Source organism: Actinia tenebrosa, unplaced genomic scaffold (assembly GCF_029948245.1).
Source record: "Actinia tenebrosa isolate PJP-AT-01 unplaced genomic scaffold, QUT_ActTen_1.0 PGA_scaffold9__36_contigs__length_13948895, whole genome shotgun sequence".
Lineage (NCBI taxonomy): Eukaryota > Metazoa > Cnidaria > Anthozoa > Actiniaria > Actiniidae > Actinia > Actinia tenebrosa.
The window spans coordinates 8747080-8770465 of NW_028292586.1; the positions used below are offsets into that span (position 1 = coordinate 8747080).

General features: G+C 36.1%; 2 protein-coding genes across 2 annotated transcripts; both read left to right on the forward strand.

Annotated features, from left to right (window-relative positions):
• Positions 1–2071: 2071 nt before the first annotated feature.
• On the forward strand, positions 2072–3264 carry LOC148904715 (adrenocorticotropic hormone receptor-like). The gene is made up of 2 exons (XM_089024486.1): positions 2072–2362; positions 2659–3264. The coding sequence occupies exons 1-2, from the start codon at positions 2072–2074 to the stop codon at positions 3262–3264; spliced, it is 897 nt and encodes a 298-aa protein (XP_088880612.1).
• A 1699-nt stretch (positions 3265–4963) lies between these two features.
• LOC116286237 (2-oxoadipate dehydrogenase complex component E1) lies at positions 4964–23190 on the forward strand. Its single transcript, XM_031692702.2, has 24 exons — positions 4964–5124; positions 7216–7348; positions 8162–8238; positions 9422–9528; positions 10341–10448; positions 10565–10676; positions 11181–11278; positions 11445–11508; positions 12003–12169; positions 12765–12809; positions 13496–13611; positions 14428–14503; positions 15171–15259; positions 15830–16107; positions 16399–16581; positions 17356–17495; positions 17837–17993; positions 18622–18722; positions 19254–19355; positions 20297–20359; positions 20566–20748; positions 21095–21158; positions 21716–21801; positions 22621–23190. The coding sequence occupies exons 1-24, from the start codon at positions 4998–5000 to the stop codon at positions 22726–22728; spliced, it is 2784 nt and encodes a 927-aa protein (XP_031548562.1). The 5' UTR covers positions 4964–4997; the 3' UTR covers positions 22729–23190.
• The last annotated feature ends 196 nt before the right edge of the window (positions 23191–23386 follow it).

The following is a 23386-nucleotide window of genomic DNA, read 5'->3' on the forward strand; positions in this document are numbered from 1 at the left end:
CCCATCGTGAGTAAAGCATGACTTGATGCTTCACACACAAAACCGTGAAACATTTATTACACCCTTTACTCTAAAAAAAAAAGGGATAGGGGCATTCGTATATTTATCTCATAAATAAGTACAGGGTTTCTGTTCATTCAGTAACGTTTAGTACTATTTTGTTAGGAACTAGAAGTTTGAATTTTAGAAAGTAAGCAAGAAAAATGAAATTTTGAAAATTTAGGTGAAAGGATGGAAGACTATTAAAACGAGAATCCATGGAAAAGCTACTTCAAAAATAAGAACACGTTAAGTACGTTGACCCCTATTTGTAATAATATATAACAAAACATTTTTTTGGTATAATCATTATGACTTTTATTTAAAATATATATATTTATACTGTCAGTTTGGGTTCATTTCACGGAATTACCTTCCGTGGCAAGCATCCACCTGCTCGCTTAACAAGTGCAAGTTTTTCCCTTAGTGTCACTATTTTAACCAAACGTTTGCAAGATGGATAAAAATAAGAAGCAGTGGCCTGTTGAAAAAGAGCAGCTCGTAATTTTATGCCTAGTTTGAATCTCCCCCATCCCCAGCAAACTTGTTCTATTTTTTTTCAAACGAGAAACTAAGCTTTGTAAAAGAATACATCCCCAACACAATTGGTGAGGCTTGGCAGACATTGACATAATACATAGTTTGTTCAAGGTAGCTGTTCTGTATGCACAAAGAAAAGTAAATCTAAGGGAACAAAACCTAAGTATAAACCCGATAAATTTGTTATCGCTATTCACCACCGCAAGAACAGCAAAGGCGGAGCTCAAGGATTTTTACTGACAGCAATGAAAAGAAGCTTCTGGCAGCCACTATACAATCCATATAAGACCCTGGAGCACACTTCTGACCAGTTCGAATTAGTTAGGGTCGGTTTGAGGGGTTTGAGAGATATATATAAAGAGTCGGTTTGAGAGATTTATATAGTATTTTTTTTTTCAGTATGAAAACATGGAAGACTATAAGACGTCCATAAGAAAAATAGAATGTCATATTCAAAAGAAAAAGAAAAAAAGAAATCTGATCCCTCTACCAAAAATGCTGCTCTTACAATATCACCTGCTACTCGGAGTTTTTAATCTGAGAAATTTATATTAAGTTTCATATGCGTCAAAAGGTAGACGTCATCTATTCAGAAGTCTTTGTTAAATAACATTTTAGATTTTACTATGAATGAGCTAATGTTTGCATATACTGAAAAAGTCATCATCTGAAGAATTGCCAATATACTACGTAACAAACAAATGACTATCAAAAGAAAAAAAAAAGAAAAAAAAAGGAAAATTATATAGGACAAGTGGCAAGGAGTGCGCGAGAGAATTTTTACTGATGGGTTCACGAGGATACACAGAGACATGCTTTTATACACACTGGCTATTTTTAGTTTTAATGCTGAAACAAATTAATTTTCAATATTTTAAATATTTGGCGACGAAGGGTGAAAAGGAAAAGAAAAACAATTTGTCATACGAAGGGCTGGTAAATATCAGTAGAGGTCTTACAGGTGTTTCTTATGTTTTGCCCATGTTATTAAGTCAACTTGATGGATATGATATACCCAGTTATTACTGAATAAATAAAAAAATAAATACGTTATTTAATGAAAAATTCTGTGTAATGCGCTTGTTCTTATATTATTAATGTCCCGCGGTTCACACCAAACCTTTAATCAAACTCGCTTAGCAGCTGACTAAAAAAAGTTTAAACCTTGTATAAACTAAAGTACCTCAAAAAGGTAGTTTTAATCCTGTTTAAAAATGGCAGCCAAACAAGGAAAGTCGTGAGACAGAGAAAGTGATGACTAAACAAGGTTAGTTGGTGTGAACCGGGTATTAAGCTCTACTTTGAAGGATGACTTCAATTCGATATTTCGCCCACATACATATTTATGTTATATGTTATTAAATGTCATTTTCCTTCTAGGTGCTGATTTAAAGAAACGGTGGGCGCAGTACACGTTCCACAGGCCGTGTAGAGTTTATGAGAAAATCAAAGCTCATAGTTCGATAGAATATCTAGCGAAGCTCAACCAGGCATGATTGACATCTCAGTGGAGAACAAAACATCAATATGTACAGAATTTGAACCTTATTTTCTTGAAAACCCACCAAACTATGGCATATTTTTATTAGTTATTTTTGTCTTCAACATCGTCGTGGCTATCTTCGCGACGGTGAGTAACGCAGTGGTAATCTACACTATCCTGAAGACGCCGTCTCTACGAACACCTTCAAACACACTTATCCTCGGTCTTGCCTTGTCTGATCTTTGCGCAAGTGTTTTCTCGCAGCCCTGCTTATGTGTATCGATAGTTGCTGAGTATATGGTGGATAAACCAGTTTTTTGTGTCGTTGGGATAATGTTCCCAGGCCCGTAGCTAGGACTTTTGTTGGGGGGTGCTAATTTACAAAAAGTGGACCAACCATATACTTTATTTTTTAAAAGTCCCATAGGACGCATAGGTATAGATAAACTATTAAAGTAAAATTAATTTTTTTACTTAGTTTTACGTGAAAATATCATACCAGCCAAAATCTTACTTGCTTAAAAAGCGGACCTTTAGCTCGCGTGGGGGGTGCGAACGCACCCCCTACACCCCCCTAGCTACGGGCCTGGTTCCAGTTCAGTGCTTGGATGCTAACTTCTATTTCTTTCTTCACTTTGACGGTGGTCGCTGCTGACCGCTCCATGGCTGTACACTTCAACCTGAGATACCCAGAACTTATAACAGTTCAAAGATATGTCCTCGTTCTAATCTTCATGTGGATCTTTGGTATTCTTTTAAGCATTTCCAAAATGTTGTTTTTCATCAAAGCCATAATATACTTGGGGGTTGCGATTTTTTCAGTTTCAGTTTTTCTAAACTTATTTTTTATTTGGAAAATCTCTCAAGTGATCCGCAAGCATTCCCAACAGATACATGCCCAGCAGCAATCACTACAACAGTCTATAAACATGCCCAGATACAAGAAATCTGTCAACACTTTGTTCTATGTGATCGGATCATTTTTATTTTCCTATGTGACAATGGGGCTTGCTTTTTTCTCCTTTTTGGTAGTGGGATATATGTCTCTTGAGGTGCGTATTATGTTTAAAGTGGCCAATACGCTTGTACTGTGCAATGGGCTACTCAATCCAATTATCTATTGTTGGCGAATCGAAGACATACGTAAGGCAGCGCTTCAACTTGTACGTGGGAGAGAAAATGATGTCAGTCAACTTACGTAAAGTACTATAATTACTGGCAATATACAGTTAATAAAACCACTGGCCACCAGTAAAAACAAAAATGTCATGATGGATGATTAGAAAATGATAAAAGTACTAATTTTGAAATATTTCGTATTATAATCTGGTGGATTATTATAATACAATTGTTATAATAATTTCAAAACATCATGAATAATTAATGAGCATTTAGACCAATCAGGTCCTTCAGTTCCATCACGTGCATGGATCTTTACTCCTGATAATAGTTCAACATGAATATCTTTATATAAAGATTTTGAAAATGTATAAATGACCAAAAGAGCACAAGAGCATGGCACGAATAAGGACTCTGAATGCTCATCAATTATTCATGACTTTTTGAAGCCGTTCAATAAACTAACGGATTGTGTTTTATCGGGTCTAAAACCTGATAAAACTTCCTGCTCACTTATTAAACTATCCATAACAACAAAAAAAATATTCTAATTTGCATCAGTTTGTCAAAAAAAAAAAAAAAAACCTGTTTTCTCTTTGCTGATGAAGTCCTCATTGTTTGATATTGCTTTGAATCCATCATGATCGTCCTGTAAGTTAAATAATGATCTGAATACAGGGCTGTCAACTCTCCCGGATAAACCGGGAGTCTCCAGATTTTGGACCGTATCTCCCGGTCTCCAGATTAGAGTCTCAAATCTCCCGGATAATCCCCGAAGCTGACCATTTCTTGTGAGACTAGACTTTCACAACCATAAAATTCCGATTATTTTGTGTTGTTTGTGTTATTTTAAATCGCTTACAAAATCAAAACGTTCCTCATAAACTTTTTTTGCAAGCAGGCCATTGTAATATAAGCGATAATCTGATTAGTCAGAAATAAACCAATCACATCAAATGTTACAAAGCGAAAGATGTCTTTTCGCGCGCTTTTTGACGCGATGTGACGTGTGTCCCTTCCCTATCAATTCTCCAGATTTGAATATCTCGGGGGTTGACAGCCCTGTGAATATAATGTCATTAGTAAATGCATGGTTAATATTAACTATGGTAAATGGTACGTGTGATAAGTGGTTAATGAAAATGAATATCACTAAATGTGAATCAATGACATTTTCAGTAAATAGCTATTTTTTTAGCTACCTTTAAAACATATATTGTGTGGCTCTCGCCATTCCGAGGTGAAGGGAAAAATGTTTCAAGCTGTCATTGCAGTATTTCGTCCCCTATAAGACAGCCCAACAATTGACACTACTGCAACACCTACTTAACCATTTTCACCCTCAACCTCGGAATGGGCTCCCTGTGTTATTGTATCCGCATCTTATGGGTGGACAAGAGAGGAACGCTAGCGAGAATGCTACTATTCCAATCACTCATGCATCTTTTATTTCAATCTCGTACCCAGATCCTGCGTTTCTTCTGGCCTGCAGTGAAAAAAAATCCATTTTTGGCGCATGCGCAATTTTCCGGCATGAAGTTTTATTATATTTCAAAATATAATCAATGAAAATCATGCTTTCAAACAGAGTTCTGTGTTTACTTCCGATCAAAATAAAAACTATAAATCGGGAACCTTTTCTTTATTATTAGAAATCCTGGACTCAAAAAATGGAATATGCCAGAGGCCAATTAATCTCGTGCCCAGAGGCCTCGTTCTTCGCCGCAGGTCAGAAGAAACGCAGGATCTGGGTACGAGATTACTTTTATTTGAACGCAGACAAGCGCAGACTAAATTAATACATGTGCATTGGAAGATGTTAAGAGTGGGTAGTCTGAAGTGTTCTAATAACTTTCATAGGATATTTCGGACGGCAAAATGCACGTACCATGCTGGTGGTGGTTGTTATGGATATCGTCCGAAAAAGAAAATTGTGTTTGGAGGTAAGATCGAAGATGATTAAGCTTTATTATATTCCCCTAGCTTAAAATTATAAAACGAAGTGTGCTAGAAATGAAATAACACGTTTTTGTGTTCCACTTTTCTCATTTATTTGAACGACCTTTTTATCGAGATAGATTAATTTGAATTTCATATTCAATCCTCGATTAATTAGAGGGTTTTTTTTGACAATGTTGGTCAAATATGTTGGTGATACTAGGTCTAGTACAGTGGTACATGTGTCTTTTTTAAGAGAGCGGACACCTTGACCTTGTCTGGCTTCGATCCACTCATAATCAATGGAGGGTGGCCGCTTAAGATTTTGCTTTTTTCGCCAACTATTGAGTAATAGTTAACCTTCAATACTGATTCAATTAAATTTTAAAAATTGGCAGAGTAGAATGAACCTCAATGTGCAAAGCTCAGATCAAATTCTTGTGCATGTTATGCGTTATAACTGTCATGTTGGTTGAGGATATCAGAACATTTCTCTCTTGTCGGATTCACGGGTAGCCCATTGGCACACTTTTAGTTTTGATTTACTAAGAATGTACAGTACATGTATTTGACTAACATTATAAATATGCACATTTACTTAAAAATATAACTCAAAAATCGTAAAAATAAATGTTCCTACTTGTATCTTACGTTTTTCTTTGGATCCATCTCTTTGGATCAGCTGTAAAGTTTCAGTTCATTTACATCAACATTGAGTGAGTATTGTAGGGAAGTACACTCAAAATTGAAGAATCGTTGTCGGGTTCAGAAACATAGAACTTTCAGTATGAGACCGAAATGGCACATGGGAAGTACGTTAATTAGATGCATGTGTGACCAGCAACCCGTGGCATCATCCACTGTTTTTAATAGTAACGCGTTTGGCATTCTAAACTGACTGCATGGACAGTGCAAATGAATAAATTATAATATAATTATGTCATTTCCCATGTGCCATTTGTCTCAGCTTTCATGTTCTATGTTTCTGAACCTGACAACAATTCTTCAATTGAGTGTATCCCACCTACTAAAAAAATGTAGCACACATCCCTGAAGAACCCTCAGTCAATGCTTTGCTTGATCTAGTTCAGTCAAATTAATACTCATCACTAAAAAATTCCTTCACTGGACTTCAATACGCCTCTTAGCATAACCACACAATCCAGCTCCCTTGAACTCTAGGCAATGCTTTCAGCCTCAAAACCATTTTTTCTTTCAATTATCTAATTACATCTGAAATCAGATTTCAGCAGCATTAATTGACATGGTTGGGTTTCCTGTACAGTATATATTTTTTACAATTTTGAATTATTGGCAAACATAAATTATGGGAAACGTCAGAAAATTATCATAAAACGCATCAGACATTTAATGAAATAACACTCATACTGTATTTCATGAAGTTTCTGAACAAAGTTTATTTTGACATGTATCATTTTATTTTAAAAATATTTACATCTTCTATCACAGGGGGTATTGTGAGCCCACAATACATAGAGGTTATCAGTCGGCTAAACATCAGTGATACGGCTGTGTGTAAATGTATTTTTACAAGTTACAGAGTATTTTGTATTTTAAAATACAAGTAACAAGTAAAAATGCACAACCGTATCATAGATGCTGAGCCAATATTGATAAGTTGTTTATCATTGAATTCTGTGAAGAAACGCTCCATCTCTCTCTAAACTCTATTGTACCTTATCAGTAGCAGATGATCAGTGCTGATACAGTCTCATATCTCATGTATGATCTTTTCCCGTATCATGCACGTTCTTTGCAGAATTAAATGATAAAGGTTTATATTCATTATTTTGGTGGCTCTCTCCCAATCAAACTTATAATACAACATATCTTAGTATAATTTTAGATTGTGGTTGGTTGAGCATGACTGATTAATTATGGGTGATCATAAGATGATATTCACTGGTTAAAGTGGGCAACATATTATAACTAAATGGGAAGCAATGATATATTTTCCTGAATTTCCTGACTTTTTCTATTATGTTTAATTCTAAAATTATAGTAATATTCACTGATATCCACTTAGTCTTCAGTGATAAAATATTAATTACATATTGTATAATTATTTGTAACAGATGATGTAGATATAATACACAACAGAATCAAGTATTCCAATCTCTTCAGGCTAATCACAGCATACAGAAAACATGGTCACCAAAAGGCCAACATTAATCCTCTTGATACAGTAGCGAGAAGAAATAATGAAAGGTAATTTTAAATTCAATGATAGTAAATAAGTTGGTTACTTGACATAATGTTCTACAAGCATTTGGGCACAATATTAACCCCTGGGCATTTTTGAGGTTTTTTTTAATGGTTTTAATCTGGATCTAGAAATTCTTTAAGTCAGTATTGTAGCAAAACCATTTAGAGTCAGACTGTCAGTGTGTTTCATGCAAATGAGGAATGATATTCATTTTAGTGGATTGCAGTGATTTTCATTTGAAGAAATGTTCCATTGTATGAACACTATTTAGAGAATTGTATTGCGTATAAAGGTCACATGTGATGTGTATGGTCGCTCCAGTCGGGTAAATTAATTCATGTTTTTTTTCAATGTACTGTAATAACCTTTACAAACCTTTTCAAAAGTAGGTTTCAATCTTGAAATAATTATGTGGCAACATACAAATGCACTGTACATACATTATTGTATCAACGGCAGATTTTTTTTTTTTTTTTTTTACATTACTAATAATCTACATAATCAAAATCATAATCATTTATTTATTTATATTTATTTATTTATTTATTTTGTTTTTTCTAAGCTCACACAATTTTGTTTGATTTATGCGTGCGCACATATGCCATGGTTTGATTGCATTTTCTTTGTCAATTGTAACGTTTTTCATTTCCCTGAGGATGGCCAAGTAAGCCGAAAGCTCGGATTATAGTTATTAAAATTTATGGTTGATAAAACAAACTATTATGAATTTAACAACAACCAACAAGGAACTATTTGATCTACAGACCTGTTATCATAATTCAGTCTTTTTTATTTTCATATTTATTTTATTAAAGGAGTGAACTGACAGAGCTTAACCTAGATCATTATGGACTTCACAATGTTAACCTCAACTCAAAAGTGAAGTTAACTGGTAAGATTCAACTGTACTAAGCATGTGTGGATAGTATTATTGCAGTAGTATTAATTAACCTGCTAATTATACAGCTTCTCATTCATCCCATATAGGTAACTGTCCAATTATTTTCTTAATTGGACAGGTCTTGTTGACATGGAATTAATCAGGCAGCTATATAATTAATAGGTAATGGGATTTCATGCTTTCCAATCAAGAAATAATTAGACTCAAAAAATTCCTCTGACTGCCAAATTGGACTCGTAGTAATTGAGTAGCCATTGTAACCATAGTAGCCATAACAATAGTAGTCAAAGTAGTTGTAGTAGTCATAGTAGCCATTAGTAGCAGTGGTATAGTACAGTAGGTGTATTACTATGACTACTACAACATATATAAATTATAACATAACCCTCATGGGCTATATTCACTCATGCATAGGCCATTTGGGCTGCAGGTCTAATTGTTGATTATGAGTTTCAATATATTGTTTTATGGACAATTTCATGATTGTGTTTATTTTATAATTATTTGGAAAATGTCTAGTTATAAATTACCACTGTTTTCATAATTGTTACTCAATGATCATGACAACAGTCACATTAAATCAGGCAATACTATCAATCAAAGTATGTAAACATACTCCTGGGGGGGGACTCCGGGAAAAAAGTATTGGGAATGCTCGTCGTATCTTTTAGGGGTAAAAATTCGCGATTTAGTATCTTTTAGGGTGTTAAATGCGAATTTTTGAAAGTAAGCATTTTCCGGTATCTCTTAGGGTGTCCGAAAAGGAGGGAAGCGCACACTGTTATGGCTTATCCTAGGCGCTTTTTATATTGATTTAATATTATTTGTTGTGGTATCTCTTAGGGGTTAAAAATCATTCAGCCACGCCCATTTTTAAACACTTCCGGTATCTTTTAGAACTTCCGTTCTTTTTGAAAATTTCCGACGAGCATCCCCGATACTTTTTTCCCGGAGGCCCCCCCCCGGGAGCATGTAATATAATTTATTTTACTGATATAAATCTATTGATTGATTTCTCTGTTGCGATGTCTGGCATAATGTAGATCTCCACTATCCCATTTCCTCCTTTAATTTCCACTTCACATACTCTTGTCTTTCCCTGAGTGCATGTATGTGGAAGGAGCTCTACCTCATAATCAAAGTGGGTATCAAGAATATGTTTGTTTGATCTCAGGTCTTATGCATGTTGATAAGCTAGAGGAGGCAACTTATGGAGATATATTAAAGCACTTGGAAAAAGCCTATTGTGGTGCATTATCAGTGGAATTAAGTCATTTACAGGTATGAATGTAGTTATCCTTGCCTAAGGCCAAAAGTTTATAATATTATGTAATGAATATTAATTTTGTACATGTCTTTACTGATCATGCAGAAACTATATACAGTATGTCTGTGGGGTGTCACCCCATGCTTGCTCTGTGAATTGCAATTTTGCTTTTTTGTCCTTTTTTCACAATCTGATAGATTTGTTGATCATCACAGTGAATGAGCGATCTAAGCGAACGCTGTAAAGAAAGACTTGAAAAAATGATTTCAAGCTTCAACTGGAATCGAACCCATGACCTTCGTGATACCGGTGCGATGCTCTACCAACTGAGCTATGAAGCCAATCCTGTTGGCGAGCGGTCATTTTTGTTGGGTTCATCAAGCCACTGTACTATATGTAATAAGTGTGAATATTGAATGGGTAGAACTGTGGTGAAATAATGATAGATGTGTTGATCGTCATCATTATTACAATCTGCTTGTTTGTCGTAACTTTTTCCTTTTTCCCAAAAGCACCTGTTCAAAATTCCTTCACTTCCTCTGGCTTACAGAATTCCTCAATTTGCTTATTTTCTTTAGCTCCCTGTATACATTTGCATCCTCCTTCAACATTTTATTCTCAAAAAATATTGCTTGTTTGTTTATTCAAATCCCCTCATTTTGTGGGCTTATATCTACATATTTCCTGTTGTCTGTATTTGATTGTACTGTATCTGCCTGCCCTGCCTGCCCTGCCTGCCCTGCCTGCCAGCCTGCCTTCCTAGATATCTGTTTGGGAAATTTTATGCTAAAATTGATTTACATTTTATTGACTCATTTGTTTTCAGAATGAAAAAGAGAAGCTATGGTTTGCAGACCTCGTTGAACAGAGCATACACTGGGGTCTAGACAGTGTGAGACAAAAACATTTAGCAAAACTTTTATTAAGATCCCAGGTATGTACAAGGTAACAATACAGACATATAGACATTCCTGAGGTAACCTAGATATTGACTTGCATGAGCGAAAATGCTACAGCCTTTAAAAGCATTTTCATCTTTTTGATCAACAGGTATTTGATAATTTTCTCGCTAAGAAGTTTCCAACGGTTAAAAGATATGGTGGTGAGGGAGCGGAAAGCATGATGGTATTTTTTGATGAGCTCTTTCTACAAGCTTCAAAGGGTAAGTTTGATTTACATTAAATAAATTCAGGCATAAAATATTTAGTAATAAATTTGAAGGGTATTTTGCTCCATTTTTAAATTTTTTTATTAGGTATTGCTAATAAAGCTATCAAAAAGTGAGGGATGTTAATGGTTGAATATTTTCACTCAATAATATGATATGTCCTAAGAAATTTCTGCAATTTGACTGCTGATTTCTGCAATCTGACTGGCTGAAGTGTATTTTAACATATTTTGAACCACATGTGAAATTACATTTACATGGTAACCAATTAAACAATGAGGATCAGATAGCAGAAAGATTTCCCCAAATAAGCTAAATAGTAAATATTAAGGTCTTAACTAACAAAAAATGATATTCTGACCTTTACTAATATGCACTAGGTGCATGGCCAACAACCAAAGGCAACCTAGTAAATGATATTACGGGGTCTTTTTCTGTTTTGAGATTACGTTTAGGCTATTATTTATTAATAACAGTTATCAATATATTTACATTCAGGTGGTCTTGAACAAGTTGTTATAGGAATGCCGCACAGAGGAAGATTAAATTTATTAACTGGTTTAATGAAATATCCAATTCGTATGATGTTCTCAAAGGTACTTAGAAAAATAATATTTAACGAATGAATTCTAAACTAACGCTAGAGTAAACTGCACAACAAGTATTGCAAACAACATCCTGACTTTTGAGTAGAATGTTGACAGGGCACATATTTTTAATATATTTTATTTATTAATAGTTATTTGTAAATATTTGTTTCAGATGATGGGAAATTCAGAGCTCCCTTCTAGCAGTAAAGCCTCTGGGGATGTCCTTTCTCATTTGTGTAAGACCTCTTACATATATAATCAGTAATTCTTCGATTGCACGTTGCGATTTCCCATTTGCATCTATTGTTAATGGCAAAAATGTTAGCCATGTTTTTGTCCTTTGACTCTCTTGGGATACTTGCAACCCATCAATAATTAATTGCAAAGTCATACTAAGTCAGGGTCAAAAACATAGAACATAAAAGCTGGGACCGCTATGGTACATGGGAAGTTATGTTAATTAGATGTATCAAGTGATTCAACTTATGGCCAAAATGAAAGCAGAAAGCAGCTTTTATCACGTTTCATATCGACTGTGTTTCTCAAATGAATACATCAGAGGATAATCATGTCATTTCCCAGAATACCTTCCAATCTCAGCTTCAATGTAATGCATGTTTTGGAACCGACAATCTTCTTCGACTGAAATTGATATTCGTTCGTCCGTCCGTCCGTTCCCTTCGTTCGTTCGTTCAATATGCTTACGTATTTTTTAAATTGAATCTTGCAGCAAATTCTGTTGATATTGAACTTGGTGAAGAATCTCCCTTGCACGTGACGATGATACCTAATCCCTCTCATTTAGAAGCTAATAGCCCAGTTGCTATAGGTAAAGCCAGGGGTAAACAAATGACATACAAATGGAACGACTATAGTGAGGATGACACTAACCCCAAGGTACATAGTTCTTATTGGTACAATTTTTTTTATGAGGCAAAGCAACACACAAAAAAATCAATAGTATTCACCATTTTCCATACATTGGTTCACTGGTTCACAAAGCGCTCAAGCGACGTGCCAGGGTATTTTCAAAGGATTATTCAAATTTGAACCTTGCAACCTCGACTGAATGCTTTGTGTTTGAAGAGTGAACCGATGTATGGAAAATGGTGAGTTTTTGCTTCTTCTGTCTGCCAAAGAAATCAAATATAAATCACTCTTTTTTAAGATGCCGGTTACTTTATTAGCCATTCTAGAGTTGTGGAAATGCGTTGCATTGTGGGGCTGTTTGAGTTACTCTTTGTCACTCAGTTGATATTTTATGCATCAAAAAACGAAATAAATTTGAAAATGAACACGACAATTAAAGTTTCCTAATCACTTTCCTGTCACTTATCACTATCAGCAAGCAAAAAAGATTTCGTATGAGTAATAAAACGTCCCCTTAAAAATGTCGCAAGGCGTTTTCCAGCTCCGGAACGGGTAATAGGCAGTGTATGAAGCGCACATCTGCTGTAGTACTAATATTCGAGTGGAAATTCTTCTTTTGAAGGTTCTTTGTGTACTAGCCCATGGAGACGCATCATTTATTGGGCAGGTAGGTTATCATTAATCCCGTGTTACAGTTATACATGATTATTATTTTGCCTCAGCGATTGCAACCAGCCACATCTCAAAAAATAAAATAAATAAATAAAAATTCAATGTATTTAAAGACAATTTCTATAACTATTTTGATAATCTATAGGCATTCATCTTTCATTTAGCCTTCTTTTATCTCGAGTCAAATCAAAGACTAAATAAAATAAACAACTTACGAGGAGATGAAAGATAAACTAATTACAACAGAAGGGGCTTTTCTACTGATCATTCCTTGCTATATTTGACGCAGACTGTCTTTAATGTTCTGCAGCCTTCATTCTTGTAAGTACTTGCAGAGCCTTTTGGTGGTAGCTCCTTAAGCCACGCCTGAAAGCTGAAACATCCAGGCTCTCGAATCATAAGTACAGTGTACCGTGTGTGTACTTTGTACATAAAACTACCCAATCCAGTTGTCCATAAACTTAACCTCAACCATTCAAATTTGATATTGTAATGAAATTAGTTGATATGTAGCCACATGCACACAATTGATAGTTTTCACCGCCGCCATTTTGGAGGAATTTAACGAAAGATTCGTCATTAGTCTCTTTTGTTATATCATCCAACATGGCCGCCGTGTCTTTTGTTATTTAATTCTCTTGGGAATGGTTAAAAACCATCAATATTTTTCCCCCGCGATAGGGTATTATATCAGAAACTCTTGGAATGTCAAGTTTACCTCATTATGATATTGGTGGCACTATTCATTTCATTGTTAACAACCAATTAGGATTCACAACACCCTCGCACCGAGGAAGGTCAGTAATGCAATACAAAATACCATTTTTCATTTTTAGCTTTCCAGTGACTGTTAAGCCCCAGGAGATTTCATTTCATTTTAATCCTTGCACTTTGGTTTTCCCTTAGGTCCTCAATCGGAGCTCAAACATTTATTATATATTATGTCTTCTTCGCTAACAATGTATCACTTTCGTGTTTAAATTTTTTGTGGGGTTTCATGACAATCGTTGTACATAAGTATCATATTCTATTTAGTCATGATAACACATAACTTGATAAATCATTAAATCAGAGTGCTACGAAAGAAATTGCACAGATTTGGCCAAATGAGTGAGCTCAGTATAGATCGTAAACCGACAAAACTCATTGCTAATTTGTACAATTTTGTTAGGCTAGTACTTTTTTACGCATATATTGTATGCACTCTAATTAGATTTATTATATAGTTAGGTTAGTACGCGCGCGCCGATTGGTTAAAAACTGTGCTTTATTAGTGAAAGGATGACAGTGCTGACGCCATCCGCGCCCTCAAAATGCTGCTAGATCCTGCGACCGTCTTTCCTTCTGCGTAAATAAATTTAATACCAAAATAAAATTAGTAGCTATATGATCAAACGAATAAAACAGCTTTTTCCGTGCTCCATTTAGTAATAAAGCACTTAGGAAGCACCGTGAGCACTCAATAAGAGTAAGAAGCACTCGCCTGTGGCTCATGTTTCTTCTCACACTTTTTTTTTTTTTTTTTTGCTTACGTCACTTCCTGCGTGCTTTATTACTGAACGGAGCACGGTAAAAGCCATTTCATTTGCTAATCCCTAGTTATTTTTATTCAGGTCCTCGTTGTATGCTAGTGACATTGCAAAGATGATTGATTGTCCTGTGTTACATGTCAATGGTGATTACCCAGAGGTTTGATATTTTGCTTCAAATTTTTTTTTCGCTGAAGATAAGATGAAGTATTTTATAAAAAATTCTATTATAAAATAAAAAGAGATCTAAGGCTGCGTTTGCAAGGTATCGAAAAAAATTCAAAAATTCAAAATCTTCACCTGCCCAGTACATACTATTTACACGGAACCGTCGCTATAGAGCGTTTTCACGTGACGTCACATCGGCCATGTTGGTGTACCAAAACAATACATTGTCTAGTCTCCGGGAATTGAACTCTATATTTTTATACAAAAAATTGTGCAGCAAGTTTATGTTGTTTGGTACACCAATATGGAAAATGGCTGCATTATCACGTGTGTGAAAAAGCTGTATTTGCTTATGTTTTTAATCTGGTCATGTGCAAAAAATGCTGCCTTCGGCTGACCGTACGAAAAGTTATCTGTATTCAGTGTGAAGTACTCAATATATTTCTAAATAGCTATACGCCTTTAAATAATAAATAAATAATAGACTTTATTTCTATAGCGCACTTGTCCCATGCTCAAGGCGCTTAGTAGGTTAATTAAATACAGAAAGAGTCAAACGAGCAGCTTCCGAAGGCCCTCACACTTTATTATTACTATTAATCCTCTTGGTTATTTGATTCAGATGCAAGATTAATTACATTTTTTTTATTTGTGTACAGGAAGTTGCAAGAGCTTGTAAACTCGCTTTGGAATATAAGTTGGAATTTAAAAAAGATGTTCTGATAGACCTAAACTGCTACAGACGATGGTTTGTAAATAACTTTATTGTTGGATTATTTGTCGTAGCATTCATCGCTCAGCTGGTACATTAAGTCATGAAGTGACCGATTCCTCCCTCCCTCCTCCCCGTTTCACTTTTTAAACTAATTAGTTGTTAATTTATGCTATTGTCTCCAAAACGCAAATTGAATCACGAAAAGTAGTTAAATTTCAGTTTGGTGAAGATACGGCATTCAAGGGAAGCACGGCTGGCGTAGCGGTAAGAGCGCTAGCTCGCCTCTAACAAATGCGAACCGGTTTCGATTCCCAGACTCGGTGTCGTATGTGAGTAGAGTTGTCTTTTGGTCCTCTCCTGTGGTTCGAGGGTTTTTATCTGGGCTCTCCGGTTTTCCTCCTTCTGCGAAAACCAACTTTTTTGAATTTCACCCCGATCATGGAACAACTGAGGTCCACAAGTTTATCAGCCACTGGTCATAAAGTTCTACCCAAAACAAGAACGATTAAAGATAAAATCATGGTGCTTATTAGATAGAAATAAGATGATATGAAGTGACGATGACCACAAACACGATGATAATGATGATGTTGATTCTTTCAGGGGACACAATGAGCTAGATGACCCTTCCTTTACTCAGCCATCCATGTATTCCGTCATTAGTGGACGTAAGAGTGTTCCTGACTCTTATGCTGAGTATCTAGAGGAACTAGGTGTTGTAACACATGATGTTCTCAAGGAGGATGTGGCAGGTTATAACACGATACTCAACGACGAATATAAACATATTGATGCTGTTGAGCCGGAACCTTTTCATCTACAGAAACTATGGTCTGGGATGGTTGAAGCCAATGATAATAAAGTTACATCTTGGGATACAGGTAGAACAACGAAATAAGATACAGTATATGTCATCGCAATGCATTCGTAAGGGTATATTGTTCTGACTTTGAAATACTTCAAAAAAATACTATTTTCAACAACTACCTTTTTTGGTTTCTATAGCGGTAAAAATATCCCTACACCACACTTTTGAACAAGAGAACGGTTTCATTGTTATTTAGAGCAGTTTACGTATGACTGCTAAACCGTGAGCTTGGTCTTTCTCTCACAGAATGCGATTGATTTGGCAGTATCGTGACCTACTGATTAAACCACCTTGTTTTCTCAAGGTTTGATGTTGGAGACTCTCATGTACATTGGTTCAAAGTCTGTTGAATTACCGGGAGATTTTAACGTTCATCCGCACCTTAAGAAGACTCAGATCGATGCTCGACTAAATAAGCTGAAAGATGGAACTGCTATTGATTGGGCAACTGCTGAAGCAATGGCAATAGGAAGTTTAATATTTCAAGGTAATTATGTTTGGTTTTGATAAATAAAATTATGTAAATGATGCATGGTTTTTCACTTTCTCGATTAAGTTTATAGAATCCAATTAATGAATAAATATAAATGATAACGAGAAGTGACAGAGAAAAGACTCTGAAAAAATTAAGTCCAAATGGGATTATCTTATTTCCCATCCGTGGTTCAAAGAATAATTTAAAGTATGTATATTTAAAAAGTGACTAAAAACTACAAGTTTTTCACTGTTCCAGTGACCTCGCTGTAAGAATAGAAAACTACGAAGAGAAATTATACAGCCTTTTGCAATAGATTGACACGTGATTGTTACTGGATGGCAAAAAAAATTTGGACTTCCTTTATTTAAAGATTTTTGCTGGATTACTAATGTCGTATCCGAACCTTTTCAAAAATACTTTTTCCCTTATAAGATACTCTCGATTTCCAGAAAAGCGGCACTCATCTCTAGATTTGTTATTTATTACATAGATACTAGTGTCTTACTGAAAAATACGCCACTCGTATTTTTCCTACACACTTCATCCGGGACCTTAGTGACATACTTTCCATATCCTCGCGCGTGAAGATGTCTATGACGTCACTTCCTATGTTTTCCCGCTCACTTTGAATTTAACGCGCGTTGCATGAAGTTTTCTTTTTTTGTGTGGATTTGTCTATGTAATAAAAAGGACTACACGTTCCCTTCGTGAAATATTTTCACCACTCGGAAATAAACTTCATATCTTTGTGACACCGTGTAATATTCTGTATTTGCGTTTCAGGCTTTAATGTTCGTCTGAGTGGGCAAGACGTTGGGCGAGGCACATTTAGTCACAGACATGCTATGTTTGTAGATCAGAAAACAGACGAGATATACATTCCTATCAATAACATCAAAGAAAACCAAACTGGATTCTTAGAGGTTTGTTAGTGGATGTTGTGGTTACAAGTATACACATTTTTCGGCTTTTTAGCCGTTATTTCTTAGTTAGCAAGGGAACATTTGGCATTTTTAAGCTCCAAAACTTCTGTTCCTGCTTATTCTAAAATTGTTTTCAAAATTGTTGGACACTATTTCCTAATGGGTTTATGGGGAAAATGTCTCCCCACCCTACCCCTGCCCGCCCGCCATTTGTCTAATTTGGAAGCCTTGCTACGACTCTGAAGACACTGATATAACTTTTTTTGGTCATAAAGCTCTTCTCCGGCACCATGTCGCATTTTCAATACAAATAATTGCCTTACATTGTTATCTATCTCCAGGTTTGCAATAGTCATTTATCAGAAGAAGCCGTTTTGGGGTTCGAGTATGGAATGAGCATCCAAAACCCAAACCATCTTATAATTTGGGAAGCTCAGTTTGGAGATTTCTTTAACGGTGCTCAAATAATAATTGACACTTTTATCTCGTCTGGGGAAAGTGAGTTTTCAGAACCTTAATAGAAACTACTGATAGATAAATTTATTCTTGAAATAGACCCCCCTCGAATTCCAAATTACCGCTGTGTTTTTTTGATTACAGACTCATTTGCACAGGGTTAGCCTCGAGTTTGTGCAGAATATTCACGTGTTCCAGTCAAGGTCCGTCGAGTTTCAAAATGTTTGTATTGTTGAAGTTGTGCATTCTTTACTTTTCCGTTGGTATTTGTAAATATTTAAACACTGATACGAGGCTAACCCAGAGCAAATGAGTCTGTAATTAAAGAACACAGCGGTAATTTGGAACTCGAAACTGGTCTATTAGCTTATTACTCATTAGAATATCAGTTTGCTCCTCGATATTACGTCATTACTTGCGCAATCACTTTGGCACTTGCACGCTGTTATTTTCGACCTCTTTTTGGAGCCACCATAAGCTAAGCATGCTCAGATGCCTGGAAGCCTTCACAAATTGTAATCCTCGGAGAACCTACGTCTAGTCACGGGAACCTAACGCTTGTAGAAGCTATGAAAGCTATCATTTCATACATCGTTGCAAAACTTAGCGGATAAAATAGTTTAAGCTTGAATTATTATAAAAGTGCTATTTATACTGTTTCAATTTTCAGCTAAATGGCTGATGCAAAGTGGACTGGTTATGCTGTTACCTCATGGATATGATGGTGCTGGTCCAGAACACTCTTCTTGTCGTATCGAAAGATTTTTACAGGTTCGCAAATGTTTTGTGTCAATGTTTGCTTTCTTTAAAAAATTCGATTTTGCTCGTATTGTAGCCCAAAATTTAAAGATGGCGGCCCAATTTTTTTCAGCTTTGGGAGGCTTACATGATGAAGTAACTGTGTGCCAAGATCAGAACATTGATAGCTTCATAAATTGCCCACGAACGTCCTTAATGAAATGTCTATAATGATGTAGATTTCGTTCTGCCAGAGTGTTAATTCTATATAGAGCGTTTTCACGTGACGTCACAGCGGCCATGTTGGTGTACCAAAACAATACATTTTCTATCTTCCGGGAATTGAACTCTATTTTTTGCAAAAACTGTGCAGAAAGTTTCTAGTGTTTGTTACAACAATATGGCTGCCTTCTTACGTAAGCGCGAACGCTCTATAGTCTGTAACTATTCTTAGTCCTTCCTTTGGGTGGTTGGAAGCCTTTTAGTGGCAAGATGCTGTCGAGTCTCGGCTTCAAACGTATATTTTTATTCTATGTTTGATTGGTGGTTGGTTTCTTGTTTCAGTTGACTGATAGTAAGGAGGACGCTATGGATGGTGATAATGTCAATATGCATATTGTGAACCCCACAACACCAGCACAGTACTTTCACCTTCTAAGACAACAGGTTTATATAGAATGTAATACAATAACTGTAACTTTTAGTAGGGTCAGCCAAACGGCTTAATAAACGGCCAAAGAAATATGAAATATAGTGCATGGTGTTAGCAGTACCAGTACCAGTACCACCAGTACCAGTACCAGCAGTACCAGCAGTACCAGTACCAGTACCAGTACCAGTACCAGTACCAGTAGTACCAGTATCAATACAAGTACCAGTACCAGCAGTACCAGTACCAGCAGTACCAGTACCAGCAGTACCAGTACCAGCAGTACCAGTACCAGCAGTACCAGTACCAGCAGTACCAGTACCAGCAGTACCAGTACCAGCAGTACCAGTACCAGCAGTACCAGTACCAGCAGTACCAGTACCAGCAGTACCAGTACCAGCAGTACCAGTACCAGCAGTACCAGTACCAGCAGTACCAGTAGCAGTAGCAGCAGCAGCAGCAGCAGCAGCAGCTGCAGTAGCAGTTGCAGCAGTAGTAGCAGCAGCAGTAGCAGCAGCAATAGTAGCAGCAGCAATAGCAGCAGCAGCAGTAGCAGTAGCAGTAGTAGCAGCAGCAGTAGCAGTAGCAGTAGCAGCAGCAGTAGCAGTAGTCTAGCAACAGCAGCAGCAATAGAGCGATTTTATTTAACCCGTGAAAGAAAAATGACTATTTAGTTAGTGCTAATCGATAACAAACAAAAGAAAACAATGGGTTTAGAGTATACTACTAACTATTATGCGTACTATAATAATTTTTTCACGGGTTAAATAAAATCACTCTAGTAGCAGTATAGTTGTTTAGTGGTAGTAATAGACTAGCAGGCATTTATGAGGCATTTTAGACCATTAGCAGTAGTGGTAGCAATAGTAGTCCGTATCAGTAGCCATAATTACCCCAGAAATAGCATTCGCATTACTAGTAACTTTACTTTATTTACGTATTGTGCTCTATTGTTTAGATGCTTCGCAACTTCAGGAAATCCCTTGTGGTGGTCGCTCCTAAAATGCTTCTCAGAATGCCGGTAGGTATTCCCAGACATATATTTTCTGTTAATGGCTCCTGTTTTAAGAACGAGCATATTGATTTGGAAACTTAGGCTGTTTATTTTAACCAGTAGTAGTGCGTACTGATAAATGATAAATACTGTCGTCCATCATGCCTATTAACATTACATTCAATAAAGAATTTGTTTTCTTCGTAACCCCTTTGCTCATTTGTTACCACCAGGCTGCGATGTCTAACCTTAGTGAAATGGGACCTGGAACTCATTTCCTATCTGTCCTGGGTGACCCATCTGTAAATGGAACGGATGTTCGTCGTGTAGTGTTTTGTTCTGGTAAACACTATTATGCGTTGGCCAGAAGACGAGATGAATTGAAGGCGAAAGATACGGCCATTATTAGACTCGAGGTAGAATCCTTTCATAAATGCCTTCAAACACAATTTTGCTCTCTGCGTGTTATAACCCCCCCCTCCACTGCCCTAACAAGCCCCCAGTTGGATTCACCAAAACTTAAATAAGCCCCAGCCCTCTAATGATCGTGGTGTAATTAGACATAGTATATTAAATCAGAAAATGATTGTTGACACTTATTAATAATAATAAGCATATTTACATCGTGATATCAGATTTTTTGCATAAAGAATCTTCAAGAATACTGATTTTGAATGTATAAAATTCTTACACGGTGTTCGTTATCAGCTTGCCGTTGTATGGACGAAATGCTTTTAATGACGCTTATCTTACACATTTTAGGCACTTACTCCATTTCCTGCTGATGTCATTAAAGACGAGCTGAAGAAATACCCTGCAGCAAAAGGTTCGATTTAATTTTGAACCGATCAATATATACACTTATTTAAATAAAGTTAGTCAACAAAAACTTAGAAAGCTGTGATCGCTGAAAATCAAGGGAAATATTTCATATTCAACAAGTAAAGGTTTCGACACAAACTGCAGTAGTTGAGGATGCTCAGAGGAGGTGAACTTGTAACTGGTAGAAGATCTCAAGTCCATCAACAGTTATCAAGCGGTTGAAACATGTAAAATGTATCTACCCATAATCCTTGCCGGTCTCAGCTTTGTAGTTTTTCAGGTGACTAACTTTATTGAAATAAGTGTGTATATATATAATATATATATATATATATTCTTAATTACAGTCATTTTCATAAACGACGAGGTCCATTTTATATTGTTTTGAGTAAATGTTTTCCCACTTCGAACTACCTCGCTCGAAAGATTTTTTAAAATAAAAATTGAGCACATTCGACCTTGAACTTTATGATTGGCGTCTCTCAAAATCATGAAAGAGACTATGAATGTATGACTAATCTAGCTGATTTTAAAGTATCCCTTATCTTTCCCTGTCACAAGAATTTGTCTGGAGCCAAGAGGAGCACAGGAACATGGGAGCTTGGACATTCGTAGCACCAAGATTCAAGAACATACTTGGAATTCAGGTATTGATAATGCCGGATTTCTGCTTAAACACCCTCTTCATGACAAGCAAAGTTGGCCATTAGAATAGTTGGGTTGTTTTAGAAGACGAAATAAGCGGAATGTGTTACCTAAAAGACACTCACATTGCACCACATGCCAACTCGACACAGTGTTTTCTTAACCTCGGAAAAGCTAATACATTAATTAATTGTATCATCACTCTATAATCGTATATAAGCAACTATTGTATTATTTTCAAATTCTCTCTCCTGTCCAAATTAAAGATTAATTTGGATTGTTTCCATCCGCGTTCTTTAGAGGGAAAACTATGGCTTATGGAAACAGTCTAATATAGTTTGCGGTGATATAATTAATCTGCAATAGAACTACATGTCTGTCCAATTTGAAAATAATTGAATTCAAAAAATTCCTCTGACCGCCAAGCTGGACTCGGCCAGTCGGCCTCTTCCAATTTTTTCAGTCGGAATTTTTTTATCCAATTATTTTCAAATTGGACAGCATGCAGTCCTATTACCTATACTTAATTATACAGCTTCTCATTAATCCCATATAGGTAACTGTCCAATTATTTTCTTAATTGGACAGGTCTTGTTGATATGGGGTTTTGAATATTAGATGCTAGCTTTCTGATTACATTTCCAGTTTTAATATTTAGACTCGAAAAATTCCTCTGACTGCCAAATTGGACTCGGCCTACGGCCTCATCCAATTTTGTCAGTCCTCGGAATTTTCCTCGTCCAATTATTTCTTAATTGGACAGCATGGAGTCCTATTACATATACAAATTGTTAATATACACGATTTATTGTTTTATACAGCTTAACTATGTTGGACGAAAAGTCCTCGCAGCACCCGCCGTTGGAATAGGAAAACTTCATTCTCAAGAGGCTGCTCAAGTTCTTCAAGAAACGTTTCCCATCAAGTAACATGGAACTAACATTTTTAAAATGTTTGTCGGTTTTCTTCTTCCGTCGTTTTTAGATAAGGTTTTTAATCAATTCGTGTGCGTTCGGTGACCTATTACTTTCTGGTCTATTAGCGATAGAGGGGAAAAGGAACGAAAAGGAACGGTTTTGAAAACCAAAACAATACAATAATAAATTATTTGAGCCTAATTTCAACATTGCTTTTATTCATATGGTTGACCTATTAGTATTCTATGAATCAGCTAATGAGAAACAATGTTAGTTACTATAATTTAATAAAGAACAGTGACAATGGACCTTTATCACACGGCGGCCATGTTTATTCTTATGAGAATAAAAACCTTTGTTTCCCCAGCATAAATTAATTCTCAAGCGCTTGAATATGAGGCTACGCGTGGTGGAATCTATTGTTCAATCCAACATGGCTGCCGCGTGAATAAGGCCCATCAAACGAGCTAAAAACAGGAGTCGGTTTTGATTTTTTCAGGGGAGATCGGGATTGCGTTGCATGGCAGGACGGACCGTTTTTTTTCTTTTCTTTTTTTTTTTTTTTTTAAGATGTTTCCCGCATCAGTAAAAAAGTGCACTGTCTCTTATCACGCTAATAAATTATTTTATTCGTCGTAAGAAGGAGTTTGCTATCAAATGTTGTTGTTTT